Genomic DNA, 16,594 nt, shown 5'->3' on the forward strand with positions numbered 1-16,594 from the left:
TGAAACTAGAACACGATGCGATGCCTGTTGAACTGTTTCAGTTCTATTTGAAAAATGAAACAGCTAGAACAAAGTAGAGCCGCGTTGCAAGTAGTCTAAGAAATACATTGTAGAAAAAAGCTGCTCGAATGGAAGTCCTCCATTACAAAATGATTTTTTATTTTGGCCGCCATCTTGGATTTAAAAATTCTTAAGAGCGAGTCCACGAACAGGGCATACCCCTTTGTATGGGACGTCGGTTGGACCTCACCAATCTGCCTGAAATTTTCAGGGGTTGTTTGTACATATAAAACTAGCATCTGGCCAAAATATGAGCACTCCAGGTCAGCGGGGAGTGGGGCAAATCGGGACACAAAATTTGAAAGTTCAAAAACGTTAAAAATCTTAAAAAAGCTATAACTTAGGCAAAATTCAATTTATTTTCAAAATTCAAAATGCATCTAAAAGAGCTTAAAAAATGCAACAAAATGCAGTGAGAAGCACCCCAATTGGTTAAATCTTAAGGGAGTTATAACTCAAATAATAAAGTGTTCCATCCAGATATCAACTGTCTCAGAAACACGAATATGATAAAATTATTACTAGAAAATGGGATCTAAGGGGTCCCCCGAGCAAAAATTTACAACCAAAAAATTTACTAAAAGTTAAACTGTCTATTTAATATGTTAAACTGCGTTCATAGTCTCAAATGGTAGTCCCAGATGTCTCCTACAAGCTGAAGGTCGTACCGAGTTGATATCTGGATGGAACACTTTTTTATTTGAGTGTTAAAATTTTGCTATTTTTTCACTAAAATGCCAATAACTCCCTTTAGATTTAACCAATTGGGATGCTTCTCCCTGCATTTTGTTGCAAGCCCTTTCAAATGCATTTTGAACTTGGAAATTTAATTGAATTTTGCCTAAGTTAGGGCATCTCCAGCGCTGGGGTGCAAATCAAATTTGCACCCGGCTCATGAATACCGAGATCAAATTTGCCACCTTGAAAAAACTTCGTCATCCCCACCGCTAGGGTAGCAAATTTGCCACCGAAACAAGCCCACCGCGGGGGGCAAATATGGGTTTTTATCATTTTTTGCTCTCGTTTACCTTCAAAATCAATAATTATGTGTTGATTCATGCCTAGAACTGCTAAAAGTTTATTAAACTTTTTAATCCTATTGAAAATTTCAAAGAATTTCATTTTTCGAAAATGTCGAAAGTTTAACTATTTGCTACCCGATTTGATTCCCACCAAATTTGCTCTCAAGTTTGCCCCCGAGTCTCCCACCGCGCGTAGCAAAGCAGGTATCAAATTTGATCTCAAGTTCATCTGTAGAAGAAAAATATGTGTCGGTACCTGTCGGGTACTCATTTTCTGATACCCGACAAGTACCGGCAAGCCGGGGGGCAAAGTTTTGAATGCTTTTTATATGTCTACTCTCTTTATGATGTATGATTCAAAAATTCAAAAATTCAAAAAAATTCAAAAATTCAAAAAAAATCAAAAATTCAAAAATTCAAAACAAATCAAAAATTCAAAAATTCAAAAATTCAAAAACTTTTACTTAGGCGGGCAATTCTGCCCTTCCTGCCCCTATTATTAACCTTGTTGTTTTGAGCTCTAAATATAATCGCATTAGTGGCCAAAATGCTTCAAAAATCCGGATAACCGTTTGTTGAAATTACCTTTCCCAGTTTCTCCGTGTAATATCAACGGAGATCGCGTATGACACATGACTGACTCAATAATCTTATCGCCTATCGGAGCTTTCAGGAGATAACGACTATCAAAACAAAAAGGAAAAGAAAGAAAACCCGTAATGTATCACTTGCGCGATACGGATGGGCCCAAAATACCATTGCCAAGTTCGCGCATTTCAATTTGGCAATATCTTTCGAGCAAGACGAACGCGAGTGATGGTTTTGGAAATCGAATTGTGTGGAATGTACGAAATTGTGCCCTGGACCTTCATCAAAGGTGTGACACTTCAGTTGAATGTTTAAGATTTGTGTGGACCTGAGTGGAGTTTGTTACAACTGACTAGACGGAAATGAGTTTAGAGTGAGTAAACCGACATGTGAATTGCACTAAATTTGTCAATTTCTTACATTAAATTTTCTGTAGCTCTCTCGATTCGAAATCGGGTAGTCCCTATTCTCACGGAAAGCATTGGCGTCGGAGAAATAAACGAGGAGAAGAAGAAGACGACGGTTTCAATCTGGAAAATCGCTACTCTCGTCCAATCAACATTGTAAACTACAACCGCCAAGAATCGGGAGAAATGCACACCTCGCCTGGATCTCCTTATCAAATAAGAAAACCGGTTGCCCTGTGGTGAGTGAGAATTGTTTGAATCAGATTTTTTTTATTAGAAAATAAAGATAATGAAATAACAAAACAAAAATCATTTGTAGGGTCGAACAGCAGCAGAGGCACAACACTGACGAAGAGTGGGATAGCAGCCAGGAGTCAGAACTGAATTTTGAGCAAAAACATGATCGTGGAGAGGACAACGCGTCCAATAAAGCTCGACGGCGCAATATTGACCAGAGTGAGAGGAGAGTTGGTGATGGTGGTACATACAACATTATCAATAATTTTAACTTTAAATAAATTTTAATCATCTCTTCGTAGCCATCTACCATCCTCAGGAGGAGCAGGTTCAGTTCCCGATAGTATATCAGAGCACTCGAAACCTAAACCAAATTCGACAGAGGAGAAATTCGGAGCTCCACCGAACGCGCGGTTTCAAATCAAAGTCGAAACGTGTAATCAACAAAAAAGGCAACCTGAATGTGCTGCTGGTTAACTTGCCCCAGAAATCGCTGCGATTTGTGAAGGATCTCGTGACCACATTGGTAAGTGATCAATTGAAACTAAATTAAATTTAGAAAAAAGAACACTACAAAATCTCAAAACAATTTCAAATGTGATTATACTCGCAAATCGGTGTTTTCGATGTCTGACCTCTTAAGCTTATATTTCGTATTTCAAAAACAACTTTACCGAAGAATGTAAAGTGATTTGTCCACTCTGAACAATTTTATATATTTTGTAATATTGCTACAGCCAATCGATCGATTATCCAAATTATCCTTCACATAATAGAATCTTCTGATAATCGTGGTTTCGGACCGTGTATTGATGGCTTTTTTGTATGGATAGCTGTCGAAATTCTATGGGCAGTTGTATAAAATACGAATACAATCCAGACTCGATTTTCCGTAGCTTTGGTTGTAGGGAACTCGAATAATCGAATCATGAACAAAAAAGTCGTGTTTTTTTTTATATTCTTACTTCTAACATCAAATTCTCATTCTCAACCACAGTTTATTTAAAATTGAACGATTGATTGCCTAGAAAATTACCAATTGTCATTTATCAATATTTCATCACCACTATTTTGGCGGTCTGTGTTTCACAGACATTTGAGCTTGTGCCAGACATTTTTTGAGGTGCACAGACTTTTAAAAAAGAAAGGCAAAACTTCATTAAATAAATTCGTTTTAAAAATATCAACCTAAACATATTTCGTTAGTCTTGAAATGCTTAAAAACGCAATTTCTGATGGATTTTCATGACTGTAAATTGGTATACTTGATTTTTAGACAATTACACAGACTTTTTGACAGAAATTTTCGAAAACCATGTGGCATCCCTGATTTTGGCAGCCATCTTGGATCTAAAAATTCTATATCATTCCAGAGTAGTTTCAAAAATTCAAATTCAAATTATTCGCTCTACAGTAGTGTTTCCCAAAGTGGGTACTGGGCCCAACTAGTGGGGCCTGATAAGTTCCCCGTGGGGTGGGCCCCACAATTCCAGTATGGGAAGTGGGGCCTGGGCAAAAAAAGTTTGGGAATCAGTGCTCTACAGCATTGCCTTGGCGTTCTCGATTGCGAGATTCCTACTCGAAACTAGGTGGCCGAAGGCTTGATTGTTGGGTTAATTGCAAACCTCTTTTTACACCTAAGCTCCCCACCCCCCGGGATTCGAACTGACGACCTTTGGATTGTTAGTCCAACTGCCTACCAGCGACTCCACCGAGGCAGGCGACTCCTACACCTGGACTGAGTTAACGACCTAACCTCTAGGTTAGACCGGGGCCAATATTTACTTCCCCGTTCAACGGAAGGCGTGATCAGACAAATCTTGTCCCAAAAAATGCTACCGGGACCTTCTGGAATCGAATCCAAATCCGACTGGGTGAGAGGCAATCACGCTTACCCCTTCACCACGAGTCCAGAGTAGTTTCTAGATTTTAGGGTTCGTTCAAAAATTACATCCATGTATAGGGGAAGCAGTTCTCTCAGATTTCGGTCATTCGATTTTTTTTTTGTATTTTTTAATCAGACTGCCTTCGGTATGCCCAATGAAGCCATTTTGCATCATTAATTTGTCCATATAATTTTCCATACAAATTTGGTAGCTGTCCATACAAAAATAATGTATGAAAATTCAAAAATCTGTATCTTTTGAAGGAATTTTTTTTATCGATTTGGTGTCTTGGGCAATGTTGTAGGTATGAATACGGATTACACTGGAAAAAAAAATGAAACACGGTAAAAACAATTTGGTGTTTTTTTATTTAACTTTTTGTCACTAAAACTTGAATTGCAAAAAAACACGATTTTTTTTATTTTTTATTTTTATTTTTTAGAGGACATCAAATGCCAACTTTTCAAAAATTTCCAGGTTGTGCAAAAAATCTTTGAGCGAGTTATGAATTATTGAATCAATACTGACTTTTTCAAAACATCTTTCTAAAATTTTCTAAAAAAAATCTAAGTAACCGGGGCTAGACAATCATCACATATACATGACGAAATCCAGTCTGCAACCCGCTAAGATCACCATCTCCATGCGAATGCGAATGCGAAAAATACTGACTTTTTCAAAAAATCGAAATACTGGTCGCAAAATTTTTTCAACTTCATTTTTCGATGGCAAATCAAATTTGCAATCAAAAAGTACTTTAGTGAAATTTTGATTAAGTGTACCGTTTTCAAGTTAAATCCATATTTAGGTGACTTTTTTGAAAACTTTTTGGCCCACTTTTGAAAAAAATATTTTTGAAAAGCTGAGAAGATTCTCTATATTTTACGATTTTGAACTTTGTTAATACGACCCTTAGTTGCTGAAATATTGCAATGCAAAGGTTTAAAAACAGGAAAATTGATGTTTTCTAAGTCTCACTACCCACTATTTTTTAGTGTCGATATGTCGATATCTATTCGAAATAGTAGTTTATGCAACAAGTTGAAAAAAGAGGATTTTTTCAGCACGAGTCGTACATTTATCCAACGAGGTTCACCGAGTTGGATAAATACGAAGAGTGCTGAAAAAATCAAGTTTTGCAACGAGTTCCATACAACATTTTTTGCAATTCCAAAAAACACACACTGAGTGAAATTTTATGTCAAATTTTCATGTATTTTGTCAATAAATCGTTTAAACCAAAAAAAATGTTGAAAAGTGTTACTTTTCAAAACAAGTGCTGAAAAATTCAACATTTCAGCACCCATTTGAGTGCTGAAAAGTAGAACTTTTCAGCATTTATTTTGAAAAGTGTTGCTATTCGATTCTGTTATTTTTGGTACAGAAAAGTAGGCTATTTCGTCGTTCAAGAATGACAAGAAAAGTAAAAAGGTTCACGACGGAATTGCAAAAAAAATATTATCAAAATTTTTCAACCAAGACTTACATTTGAAAAGGGCGTAATATTAAATGTTTGACTTGATTTTTTTTTAAATATTGTTTTCGAAAAGATCGGAAAATTTCACAAATATTTTATATTTTAACATTGAATATCGGACCATTAGTTGCTGAGGTACCGACATTAGAAAATGATGGATTTTATGGGTGGGACTTAGAAAACATCAATTTTTCTGTTTTTAAATCTTTGTATGGCAATATCTCAGTAACTAAGGGTTGTATCAACAAAGTTCAAAAAAGCAAAATATAGAGAATTACCTCAGCTTTTCAAAAATATTTTTTTCAAAAGTGGGCCAACATGTGCACTTATTTAAAAAATGAAAAAATGCGACTATTTTCAAAAAAGTCACCTAAAAATGGATTTAACTTGAAAACGGTGCAGTTTATCAAAATTTCACTAAAGTATTTTTTGATTGTAAAATTGATTTTACATCAAAATATGAAGTTGAAAAATTTTTGCAGCCGATGTTTTGATTTTTTGAAAAAATCAGTATTGATAAAATTCATAACTCGCTCAAAGATTTTTTGCACAACCTGGAAATTTTTGAAAAGTTAGCGTTTGATGTCCTCTAAAACATATCAAGAAAATAAAAAAAAAATTGTATTTTGTTGCAATTCAAGTTTATGTGACAAAAAGTTAAATTAAAAATCACCAATTTTTTTACCGTGTATCATTTTTTTTCAGTGTACAGTCATCCCACATATTTGAAACGATTTCCAGGTCGGCCAATGTTCATAGCACATCGATAATTGAACTTAACACTGGAAGGCCCAACGCATGTCCAACTTACACGGACGCCCAAGCCTCCCAAAAAAGTTGGAACGGTAACTTCAACTCGCTGGTTCTCGGGCATTACTCAACCAATCAGGACGAACGACAGCCTCCGCGGAATTTTCGGCGAATTTTTTTTTACACGTGAAAAAAAAAGTTGGAACGATGTTTTTGATCGCAAAAATTACAGAATTGATCAAATTAAGTTCTGCATAGTCCTAGAATCATCTAGACATCCTAACAAATCACTGGAAAGAAGAATCATCTTGATTGGTTGAGTTTTGCTCGAGAACCATATAGCTGAAGTTACCGTTCCAACTTTTTTAAAGCCTTGGGCGTTGGAATGTTAATGATTCGCTTTTACCTTCATTTGAAAGCTTTTCTATTTGTCTATTCCATAGTTATAAATAATAATTTTTCGATTTAATTACGATGTAAAACACAGATGAAAGGAACACCAAAACTCTGTTGTGAACCTAAATGAACTCATTGTAACTTGATTATTTACAAATAAAACAGAATTGAAATTGAATTGAATCCTTTTCTTGCGATCTTTCGATTGCTGTATCGAACATCTGCAAATTTTAACTTTTATATGAAGTTTTTGAAGAATTACTTTGACCCTTGAAATCCACAAATTCGGAACACTTTTTTCTTACGAATGTAAACAAACTTTGGTTCTCTCCAGGAGTACCTATTTATTGTCAAATAATGACTTCACATACTGAAAGCAATGGAACTCAAGCTTAGTGATGTTTTATGCATGGTTTGATAACTTTTTTGTGAAAATATCAGTTAAATTCAGGTGTTCCACAATAGTGGGAGGCACAATAACATCTCACAATTATGAAACAGGCCATTTGGAGGCAGTGTTTTGTTGCTCTGGACAAAAAAGTCTTGGAATGAAGTTTTTTGTTCAAAAAGTACTACTTTTACTAGTGAAATAGCAAGATAATGTCCAAATGAAGGTTCTAAAAATAGTAAGGTCGACAGAAAAGCTACTTTTGGCATGCTACATATTGACAAATTATCATAAAAGTGTTCCGAATTTGTGAGAGTTCCGAATATGTGGGATGACTGTAGTCCATATCCATACCTACAACTTTGCCCAAGACACCAAATCGATCAAAAAATTCCTTCAAAAGATACAGATTTTTGAATTTTCATACATCATTTTTGTTTGGACAGCTGCCAAATTTGTATGGAAAATTATATGGACAAACTAATGATGCAAAATGGCTTCATTGGGCATACCCAAGGCACCAAAAAAGTTTCAGTCGGATTAAAAAATACAAAAATTAAAATTGAAGAAAAAAGACCGATTTTGTAGAGGCTCCATAGAGAAAGTACACACCAAGCTTCAACCAAATTAAAAAAAAAATTAAGAAAGACACTCACGACGCGATTGTCTAATGTTTCGATTACCCGAAGGTTTGTTAGGAACTTTAGAACATAACTCATCGTTTTTGAAGTTGAACAATCAGTTGAAAGTTATAAAACAATAAATTTCAGGCAACCGAGTAGACCCTTTTTTTGGAAATCTCAAACCCCCCTCCCCCGTTTGTGGACAATTCGACGGTAACATTTCAAAAGGCATCATGTACATTTTGACACTTTCTGGGTTATTGCATATTCTGAAAGTACTCCTAATAAGCTACCTCTCCACCAAAAATGAGCAAAAGTTACTTCAGTAAAGTCTGATGATTTTAAATAAAATAACATAAACAAAATCTCTGCCATCAGCAGTCCCTGTTTATATAGCCCTGTCAACCTGTCAAACAAAAGACTACATAAACCTCGTGACGAAAAAAAAGCATCATGAACAAAGCGCCATGTACATTCGGCGAAGAAAAACGAATCATAACAAAGTGCCCCCCTCAGTGACAGCAGGGTGATATCGACGTTGGTGATTTCAAAGAGAGATATGTTTGTTTTACTCAAATAAAATTTCGGAAATGATGTTTATTGAATTTGGATGATCAAGTATCAATAAAAGCAACGTTTTTTAGCGTTTGTTATTATTAGAACATCTTATTTTGCTTTTATATTAAAATGGGAATTGAAAATGGATGCTCAACATTCAAATGCGGTTTTCTCAAAACGCATGGTTTGTACATGATGCTTTTTGAAATGTTGGCGTCGAATTACCCATACAAAAAAATCTTTTTTGTATGCACCGTGGACAATCGGGACCCCCCCCCCCCCCTTTAGTGTCCACGTGGTTAATGGATGGACGTCAAATTCAAGTTCTGTAAACAAATCAAGAGGTTTTTTTCGAAAAGGTCTAATAAACAAAGTTTTTTTGGCTTTTTGGATTTATTTCCTCAACTGCAAAAAAAGAAAATTGTGTTGCAAAAAGCAAAAAAATAAATAAATAGAATTGGGTCCTAAAATGGAGCTTAGATTGCTGATATTATTGTTTGCAACGATAAAGCTTATTTTTCTGAGTACAATGACCCTTTGTACGAGCACAAAGAGTTTAAAATGGATTTTTAAATCAATTTTGAAAAATTAACCTCGCGGTCCTTCTTGACAGAAAAGCTCCTACTTGACAGCTCGTTCCAAGGGGACCATAGTTGATCCATCGAAAAAATGTTGTCTTGTCATAAAAATTTTTTGCATTAAAATGAAAAAAAGTGATCAGAAATGGTTTTTAATCGTGTTTTTTACCGTTGTACATAAAAATTGACAAAGGGCTTTAGTACCCAATTGTGTTTGTTGAACCTTAAAAAAACCTCCAGAAATGCATTTAATCACCGCGATCTTAGACTTATAATTTTCAATTAGCATTTTTTGGGGCGGTATTTGAGCTCAGCTACCCAAAACAAGAAAACGAATAAAATATGGAGAGAATAATTTATGTTTTTTTTTTCGGGCAAAAAGTGAAATTTGAATTTAAATTATAGGAATTTGACTGTAGCTCACATGCGTGAATTTCTCCCCAGGTAGACGTCCAGTGGCGGTATTTGTTGCTAGCGTTCGGACTCAGCTTTTTCGGCAGCTGGATACTGTTCGCGACGCTGTGGTTCCTGATTGCGTACGCCCACGGTGACCTGGACTTTGATCCGGAAACGGGTGAACGGTTGGGCGACGGAGGCCAGCCGTGCGTGCTGAACGCCAAAAGCTTCGCCGGATTTCTGCTGTTCAGCATCGAAACTCAGGTGACGACCGGTTTCGGCGACAAGGTACATCCGCGGTTCGGACGAGCCAAGTTCTATTAATCTTCTCCCCGCTGTTGGCAGGTACCAACGGAAGAATGTCCCGAGGCGATTTTCCTGCTGATTGTCCAGATTATCGTGGGTCTCGTCATCGAGGGTGGCATGGTGGGAATCGTGTACGCGAAACTGATCCGTCCACCGAAACCACACCCACGGGACAAACGGTTCAGCAGGGTGGCCGTCGTTTGCCAACGGGATGGTAAACTGTGCTTCATCTTTCGGGTGTGCGATCTCAAGTTCCATCACGCCATCGGAACAAAAGTTACCGCCGTAATGCTCGAGCAGCGCCGATCGCTCGAGGGCGAACTCATCGAAAAGTACGAATCGTCCATGAAGCTCGAAAACAAGGGACGAATTCTGCTGTTCTGGCCGTTGACGGTGTGCCACGTGATCGACTGCGACAGTCCGCTGTTTGACATTTCGGCGAAAGATTTGCTCGAAAAACGGTTCGAAATCGTGGTGACAATCAGCGGTGGGAACAAAACTACGGGCCAGGTTAGTGAAGCCAGCACGTCCTATCTGCCGGGGGAGATCTACTGGGGGCACCGGTTCCAGAACATGATTCACTACGACGGAGCCAATGAACACTTTGTCGTGTCCGGCCAGCATCTGGATGCTACCGAGCCGGTTGATACGCCGCTGTGTAGCGCCCGGCGGTTGGAGGAGGTCCTGGAAGAAGTGCAGCGCTTTATGGAGAACGATCGTGTGCGGGAGTTTGACGGAATGGACGATGATGTGAGTATGACTAAATACTTCATGATCCTTTTAAAAGTTTTAAACATTTTAAAAAAACAATTTTAGGCCGCGAGTGACTCAGATCATGGTTTGCAAATTAAAGAATTGCGTATCGCGTTGGAGAAGGAATTTAAAAGCTCGAATCAGTCTATGGGAAAGGCGGTGTTGGATGAATCATCCAATGATATTAACGAAGAAAAGGAACTCGAAAATTGTAATAAAACTTGATGTTTTACTGTCAAATTTAATAACCTAGGAGATTAAAATTGTGAAATTTTCCGTTTTGACCATTTTGATTTTTTGATTAACTGTTGGATTGCAGGGTACAGTGAAATTCTACTTTAAAAACATGTTTTATATATTTAAATTACAGTACACCTGAACAAATCTCGCGATGTATTTTGACAACATGTTTATTAAGAAAATTGCATGTAAAGTTTTCAATTACGCAAAATGCATAAAAGTTTGATTCCAATCAAAAATCCGATGACGCCATTCAATTTAGCGTCCAATTTCCTTTAAAAATAGCTGTCCAGTTTTGCTTTATCATTTTTTGTTTCCAATATATGGCCATTTGAAAACAGAGTTATTTTTTTAAACTGTGAAAATCGCAAAACTTTGGATCGCTGCCAAAAAAGTTCTACAGAGTTGGATAAATACGAAGATTGCGGAAAAAATCGAGTTTTGCAACGAATTTCACACTTCATATTTTTTTGCTATTTGATTATGAAATTATCCTCCAAATCACATGGAATCGGAAAAAGTTGCCCCAACCCCCTTTTCGATTTCCTTGAAACTTTGCTCTAAGAGGTAATGTTGGTCCCTGATCACGAATCCGAGGCCCATTTTTCGATGTATCATGATGAAGGCGGATTTTTACTAAGATACGTTTTTCGACGATTTGTAGCTTGAAACCGTGAAGAGATATAAATTTGGTGTCAAAGGGACCTTTGTGTAAATTTATAGCGATACTAACAATTTCGAAAAAACTTTTTTTTTCATAAAAAATGTTAGAAAAAATAGATTTAGTTGAGTAACGGGAAATAGCCGCTGCCATTTCCCGTTACTCAACTGTGGGAAATTTAATTTACTTTTAGAAAATTGGAATAGCCCAGTGAGGATTTTTTTTTTCATTTAGAACAAAAAAATCATTTTCAAAATTACGTGTTTTTGTTACTTTGCAGGCAAAAACAAATATTTTGATATGCAAACATAACGGGTTTGCATGTATTCTAAAAAAACAAATGATGATTTTAACAATTTTTGGCTAGTTTTCGGAAGTTTTTACCCCTAAAACTCAATCGTGTGCTTTTGAAAATATGTTTTTTTCGAAAAGTTCAGCCAAATTTCATGAGAATGACCCTTTGGATATTTGTTGCGGTGTACGCACTTCGGAAAGAACCGGTGAAGAAAAATTTTAAATGGGCATCAGCGGCAGCGAAAGCAAGCCAGAGAGGGTGAAGAAAAGCCCCAAAAAATCGTTCCCTCTCTTTTGTTTTGCAGTTCGTAAAGCCATTTCTTGACCCCTTTTCTTGAGAGGTGCGTATTGGCCCAAAACAAAGAAACAAACCTGACACTACCGCACAGTCATGTAATTTGAACGGAACCCGTTCTGCGTGGGTCTCGTGGCGCAGGGGTAGCGGCTTCGGCTGCCGATCCCGATGATGCTATGAGACGCGGGTTCGATTCCCGCCTTATCCACTGAGCTTCTATCGGATGGTGAAGTAAAACGTCGATCCCGGTTTCTCCTGTCTCGTCAGAGGCGCTGGAGCAGAAATCCCACGTTAGAGGAAGGCCATGCCCCGGGGGGCGTAGTGCCAATAGTTTCGTTTCGTTCTGCGTTTGTTCTCTTTCTTCAAAACGAACTGAACCCACCGCGCAGGAGCCATTGCTTTTCGTTCCAAATACAGAACGTCACTTTTTCGTGCCGTTCTCTTCAAAGTTTGGAACGCGTTCTGTGAACCGCCTGTAGCCAGAGGCTCTCTATAGCAGCTGTTAAACTTAAACTTAACATTCAGTAGAATGATTTGCACAGAGCTTGGTTAGCTCGGTGGTTAATTGCAAAAATAGTATTCAAAGGAAGTGAGTTAGAATCTCAATTATGTTTTCAATTATATTGAATTTTTTTTTGTATGGTTTACATTTTATACAAATCAAGGGACACTCCAGCTGGGAGGCTAGGGAGACTGAATGAAACGGTTAAAATGCAAAAAGCACCCCAACTAAAATGGAGACGAAACTTATTGATACCCTAATTTTAAAAAAAAATAATGCTTTTCTAGTTCAGGAAAAAAGAGATTCGAACTCACTACCTCTGATTTCTAAACCTTATTGTTACCACTAAGCTAGCAGTACTGATATGTAAACAAATGATTAACAGTCAATGAAGTTTAACTAGTCTACTGAGGTCTTATCAAAGGAAAATGTTGAAGTTCTGAACTGGGTTCTCCGTTCGTTTCAAAAAAGCCTACTGAACGAACGAACGAGATGAGCGTTCGTTCTCAGAGCTGTTATATTTCGTGCTTCTGTGTGAACTTGAACGAACGGAGAACCCGTTCAAAAGCATGACTGCTACCGCACACCAGAAAAATATGTTTTTTTTTAAATAAAAAATCATCTTTTTCTATAGCAATGCACTAGCCACAACAAACGTTCAAATGGTCTTCCTTATGCAAAATTGGCTGAAATTTTAGCATAGCATTAGTGTCTACCCGAAGATGCTACTTGATCAGGGCTCCCTATCATGCTGATCAATACCGACGCTGGCCACGACCAGTGGTAAGACACGGAGAAGTGGATGGGAATGTTAGTCCTATATTTGAGTGATGGAGGCCGCTAAATCGACTGCATCTGCCTTGTTTTTTTTTTGGTTTTTTTGGAAAATGGTACAATTTTGGAGCATTCGCGTTGTAGAGTTATTGTAAACATTGGTGGGTTGTTTACGTTTGGGGAGTTTCAGAAATGATTTTTGTTTGCATTTGTGTACAAAATGTAAAACAGATCATTTTGAGCTGCCCTGTGATAAGTATGCATTTTTTAAACAATGAGCATTGGACTTTTCGGATTAAAATAAACTCACATGGAAAACACCTCACGTTAGAGTATTGAGCGAACATTTTATTTGATTGATATAAACTAACCTGTTTGCTTTCTTTTCTCCGACCACTAATACTTCAGTGTTGTGTTGTCATTTCATACCACTCGTATCATCGTATATATATGTTGAACTCTAACAAACTGTATTATTTTTTTGCTTACTTTCTTTCTTTATTGTGATACTGTAAAAATCTGTTATCAGATTAATTATTGATTAATTGCTGTCTCCCGCTATTCTACTTAGCAATGTTGTATATTTTTTTTCTGTCCAGATATGCCTAGAGATTAGGAAATGTGTTAGAAACCGAAAAGCCTTAAAATTTGGGTAAGTAAATAAAAGTTATTTGTTTTCTGTTTCAATCTAAACATACGCTGAGATTTAAGGCGAATACTTGGCGCACAAGTATTGCGTTCACGTAATACTAGGGCGTGTGTGTGTGTGTGTGTTGTTAAATAGTTAAGCACTGAAACGTTGCGGGGGCAGTAGCTTTTTTTCAAAACACAAGAAACGAATACTGATTTAATAAAACGAACTAAACTTTAATAATAAGTGACACGCACAAACAAAAAATAAACCGAAGCTTTTACAATATCTCTTTCTCTCTCTCTCTTTCTCGCTTACAACTACATCACAACCAATCGCATTTGGGCCTGTTTTGTTCTCCGAATATATAGATTTATGGTGAATAGATAGAATGCATACAGTCGCAAGTTAAATATCGAGCTTAATGTGGGTGGGTGAGTGCATGCGGCGTGTGGACAACTTTTGAGTACAAATCTGCGCAGTGAATCTCTCTCTCGGTTTGTGGACACGGTTGCGTAAAAAAAAGGTGGGTGTGTAACAAATAAAATACTGTCTTTTTTGCCTTGATCGTGCAGAATTTGTTCTCCTGCTTTGCTTTGTTTGCCTATCCTAACAGTTAAGGGAGGGATACGAAATTCGGATCGATTGCCGTTACGGCAAGAGTTGCCTTCCGGTCATTTTAAAGCTATTTTCTCCCAGTCGATGTGTGAACCATGTGGTGTGTGTATGTGTGCAGTTCGGAAGTCTATTGAAACCCTGTTTTATCGCGTTTTCTCAGAAGTGTGTCTTTTCAATATTTGATTCTGCATAGCCAATCTAGGCCGCTAGCTAATCAAGTCTATCCTATATAATTGGCGCATGCAACTGAACTGGGAAATAGTTTCTAGGGCCGTTAGTTTTTACCAAGACTACCTCCTGCTGTTGACCTTACTAAGTATCCCCAGGTAGTTGTGATTGAGACTCCGGTACAACCGGCTGTTACGTATCGACGACGAGCTTGACGATGGTGAGGTAAACGATTGGGACGACAGGCTGGACCGACTCGGCGGAACCGGCGGCGGTTGTGATGTGACCATCGCTCTCCTGGCTTTGCTGCTGCTGCTGCTGCTGCTTTCCAGACCCGTTGCTGCTGCAGCCTCGGAAGCGGACGCGGCGTGAATGTTGCGCATACTCTGATAGTTGTACATCATTCTGTCCAGCATCGCTTCCGTGCTCTGGCGTCATCTGTTCTCGGCGCTCAGCCGCCGGATCGCGGACGATACCCGCCACAGGCGCACCTTGCCGTCACTGGAGGAGTGTGTTGTTCGTCAGACACGGGTGATTTGGGTGTGCGTGTGGAATGTGGGACAGTTCGGCAACAGAACACAAATAGTGCGAGAGGAGGCGCGCGAGCGGCAGGAAAGAGGCGATGCAGATGGAAATAAATGCAAAAGAAAAATACGAGCGAAATTATTAAAGTATCGGTTGAGTGGTAGCGTTGCATTAAACTAAGAACATGGAAAAAGCTTTAAAGAATTGGATAATTAGGTATGCGGGTAATGGAATTATCAATGAGTTAAAATTATGTTTAATGTTTTGTTTCATTTCTCGTGGACTGTACAAAATGAAGACGAATGATGGTACTCTAAAAGTTTATTCCAATAGGGTGTAACAAAATGAGTCATTTTTGCGGGCAATTAAGGGCATGATCCCCTAGGTTTACTAAGCTTGAGTCCCAAATATGAGCACAATTATTGTCTGCGACAGCACCTCGCGCTTCCTTGAATTTTAAATGGGATTTAACTCGTAAAATCGGTGATTTTTGGATTTTGTCATTTTTGAGTCTCTAAACGACGATTGGATTTCAATAAAGAAAAAGTCCCTGCTGTTAAAATAAGCAAAAAAAAACAAAATTGAAATAACATGCCAGAGTTTCTACATTTCATTGAAAGGAGTATTTCAAAAGGATTTACACTAGTTCAATTGTTTTGCAATCAATAGTTTTCAAAAAATCTTAGATTTTACAAATACATTCCAGACTCGATTATCCGAAGTTTCGATTATTTGAAATTCGATTATTCGAAGGTTTGTTTGAGACTTCGGATAATTGAATCAAGGACCCAAAAAATGCTTTCGTATTTTTTTTTAATTTTCTTATTTCAAACATTGAATTTGAATTCTGTGACCCCATATTAGTCAAATTTGAGTTGTTGATTGCCTTTCAGCATACCAAATACATTTTCTGCTATGCCATTTTGGCCGTAATCTTGAATTTAAAAATTCTGAATCACTTTAGAGCATGTTTGGATCATATTCAGATAATCAAGTTTGGACTGTACAAAAATATAAGCGTAGTTTTTTTTTTGCGGAACTGTACATCGAAAATTAACTAAAATGCTATAGGCTTTTTCAATCCAAACATGCTTTCAATTCAATTCAATTCGGTTTTATTGGTGAATAATCAAGATACCTACAATGAGTTATTTTGAAGTGCATAACAGAGTTTTGGAGTTCCTTACAGCTGTGTGTTGCATCATAATCCATTTAGGAACAATTAGAGTAAGAAAAAACTATAAAAAAAACTTACATAAACAATCCAAACATGCTAAAATAGTAGTTTATGCAACAAGTTGCAAAAAGAGGATTTTTTCAGCACGAGTCGTACATTTATCCAACGAGGTTCACCGAGTTGGATAAATACGAAGAGTGCTGAAAAAATCAAGTTTTGCAGCGAGTTTCATACACACTGAGTGAAATTTTATGTCAAATTTTCATGTATTTTGTCAATAAATC

At 37.4% G+C, this 16,594-nt stretch overlaps 2 protein-coding genes across 16 annotated transcripts in view; one reads left to right on the forward strand and one right to left on the reverse strand.

Annotated features, from left to right (window-relative positions):
* LOC120424109 (kinesin-like protein KIF21B) overlaps window positions 1-16,594 on the reverse strand; it is a 145,211-nt gene that overhangs the window by 31,456 nt on the left and 97,161 nt on the right. For 2 of the 13 annotated variants that reach the window (XM_039588128.2, XM_052708754.1), the window contains one exon: window positions 13,519-15,109. The exons of the other annotated variants lie outside the window; for them this stretch is intronic. In XM_039588128.2, coding sequence (XP_039444062.1) covers window positions 15,043-15,109 — 67 coding nt within the window. In that variant the 3' untranslated portion in view covers window positions 13,519-15,042. Of the gene's footprint in view, window positions 1-13,518; window positions 15,110-16,594 lie in introns of those variants that run through there. 13 annotated transcript variants of the gene reach the window in all.
* LOC120424098 (ATP-sensitive inward rectifier potassium channel 11-like) lies at window positions 1,864-10,709 on the forward strand. Of its 3 annotated transcripts, none has more exons than XM_052708769.1 (7): window positions 1,864-2,043; window positions 2,107-2,316; window positions 2,397-2,557; window positions 2,617-2,840; window positions 9,415-9,630; window positions 9,712-10,422; window positions 10,489-10,709. In XM_052708769.1, the coding sequence occupies exons 1-7, from the start codon at window positions 2,033-2,035 to the stop codon at window positions 10,648-10,650; spliced, it is 1,695 nt and encodes a 564-aa protein (XP_052564729.1). In that variant the 5' UTR covers window positions 1,864-2,032; the 3' UTR covers window positions 10,651-10,709. The 3 variants fall into 3 exon arrangements, with proteins under 3 accessions (XP_052564729.1, XP_052564727.1, XP_052564728.1); XM_052708767.1 differs by having other exon boundaries at window positions 1,867-2,043; window positions 9,415-9,654; XM_052708768.1 differs by having other exon boundaries at window positions 1,867-2,043; window positions 2,397-2,533; window positions 9,415-9,654.

This window comes from Culex pipiens, chromosome 2, assembly GCF_016801865.2.
Source record: "Culex pipiens pallens isolate TS chromosome 2, TS_CPP_V2, whole genome shotgun sequence".
Taxonomy (NCBI): domain Eukaryota; kingdom Metazoa; phylum Arthropoda; class Insecta; order Diptera; family Culicidae; genus Culex; species Culex pipiens.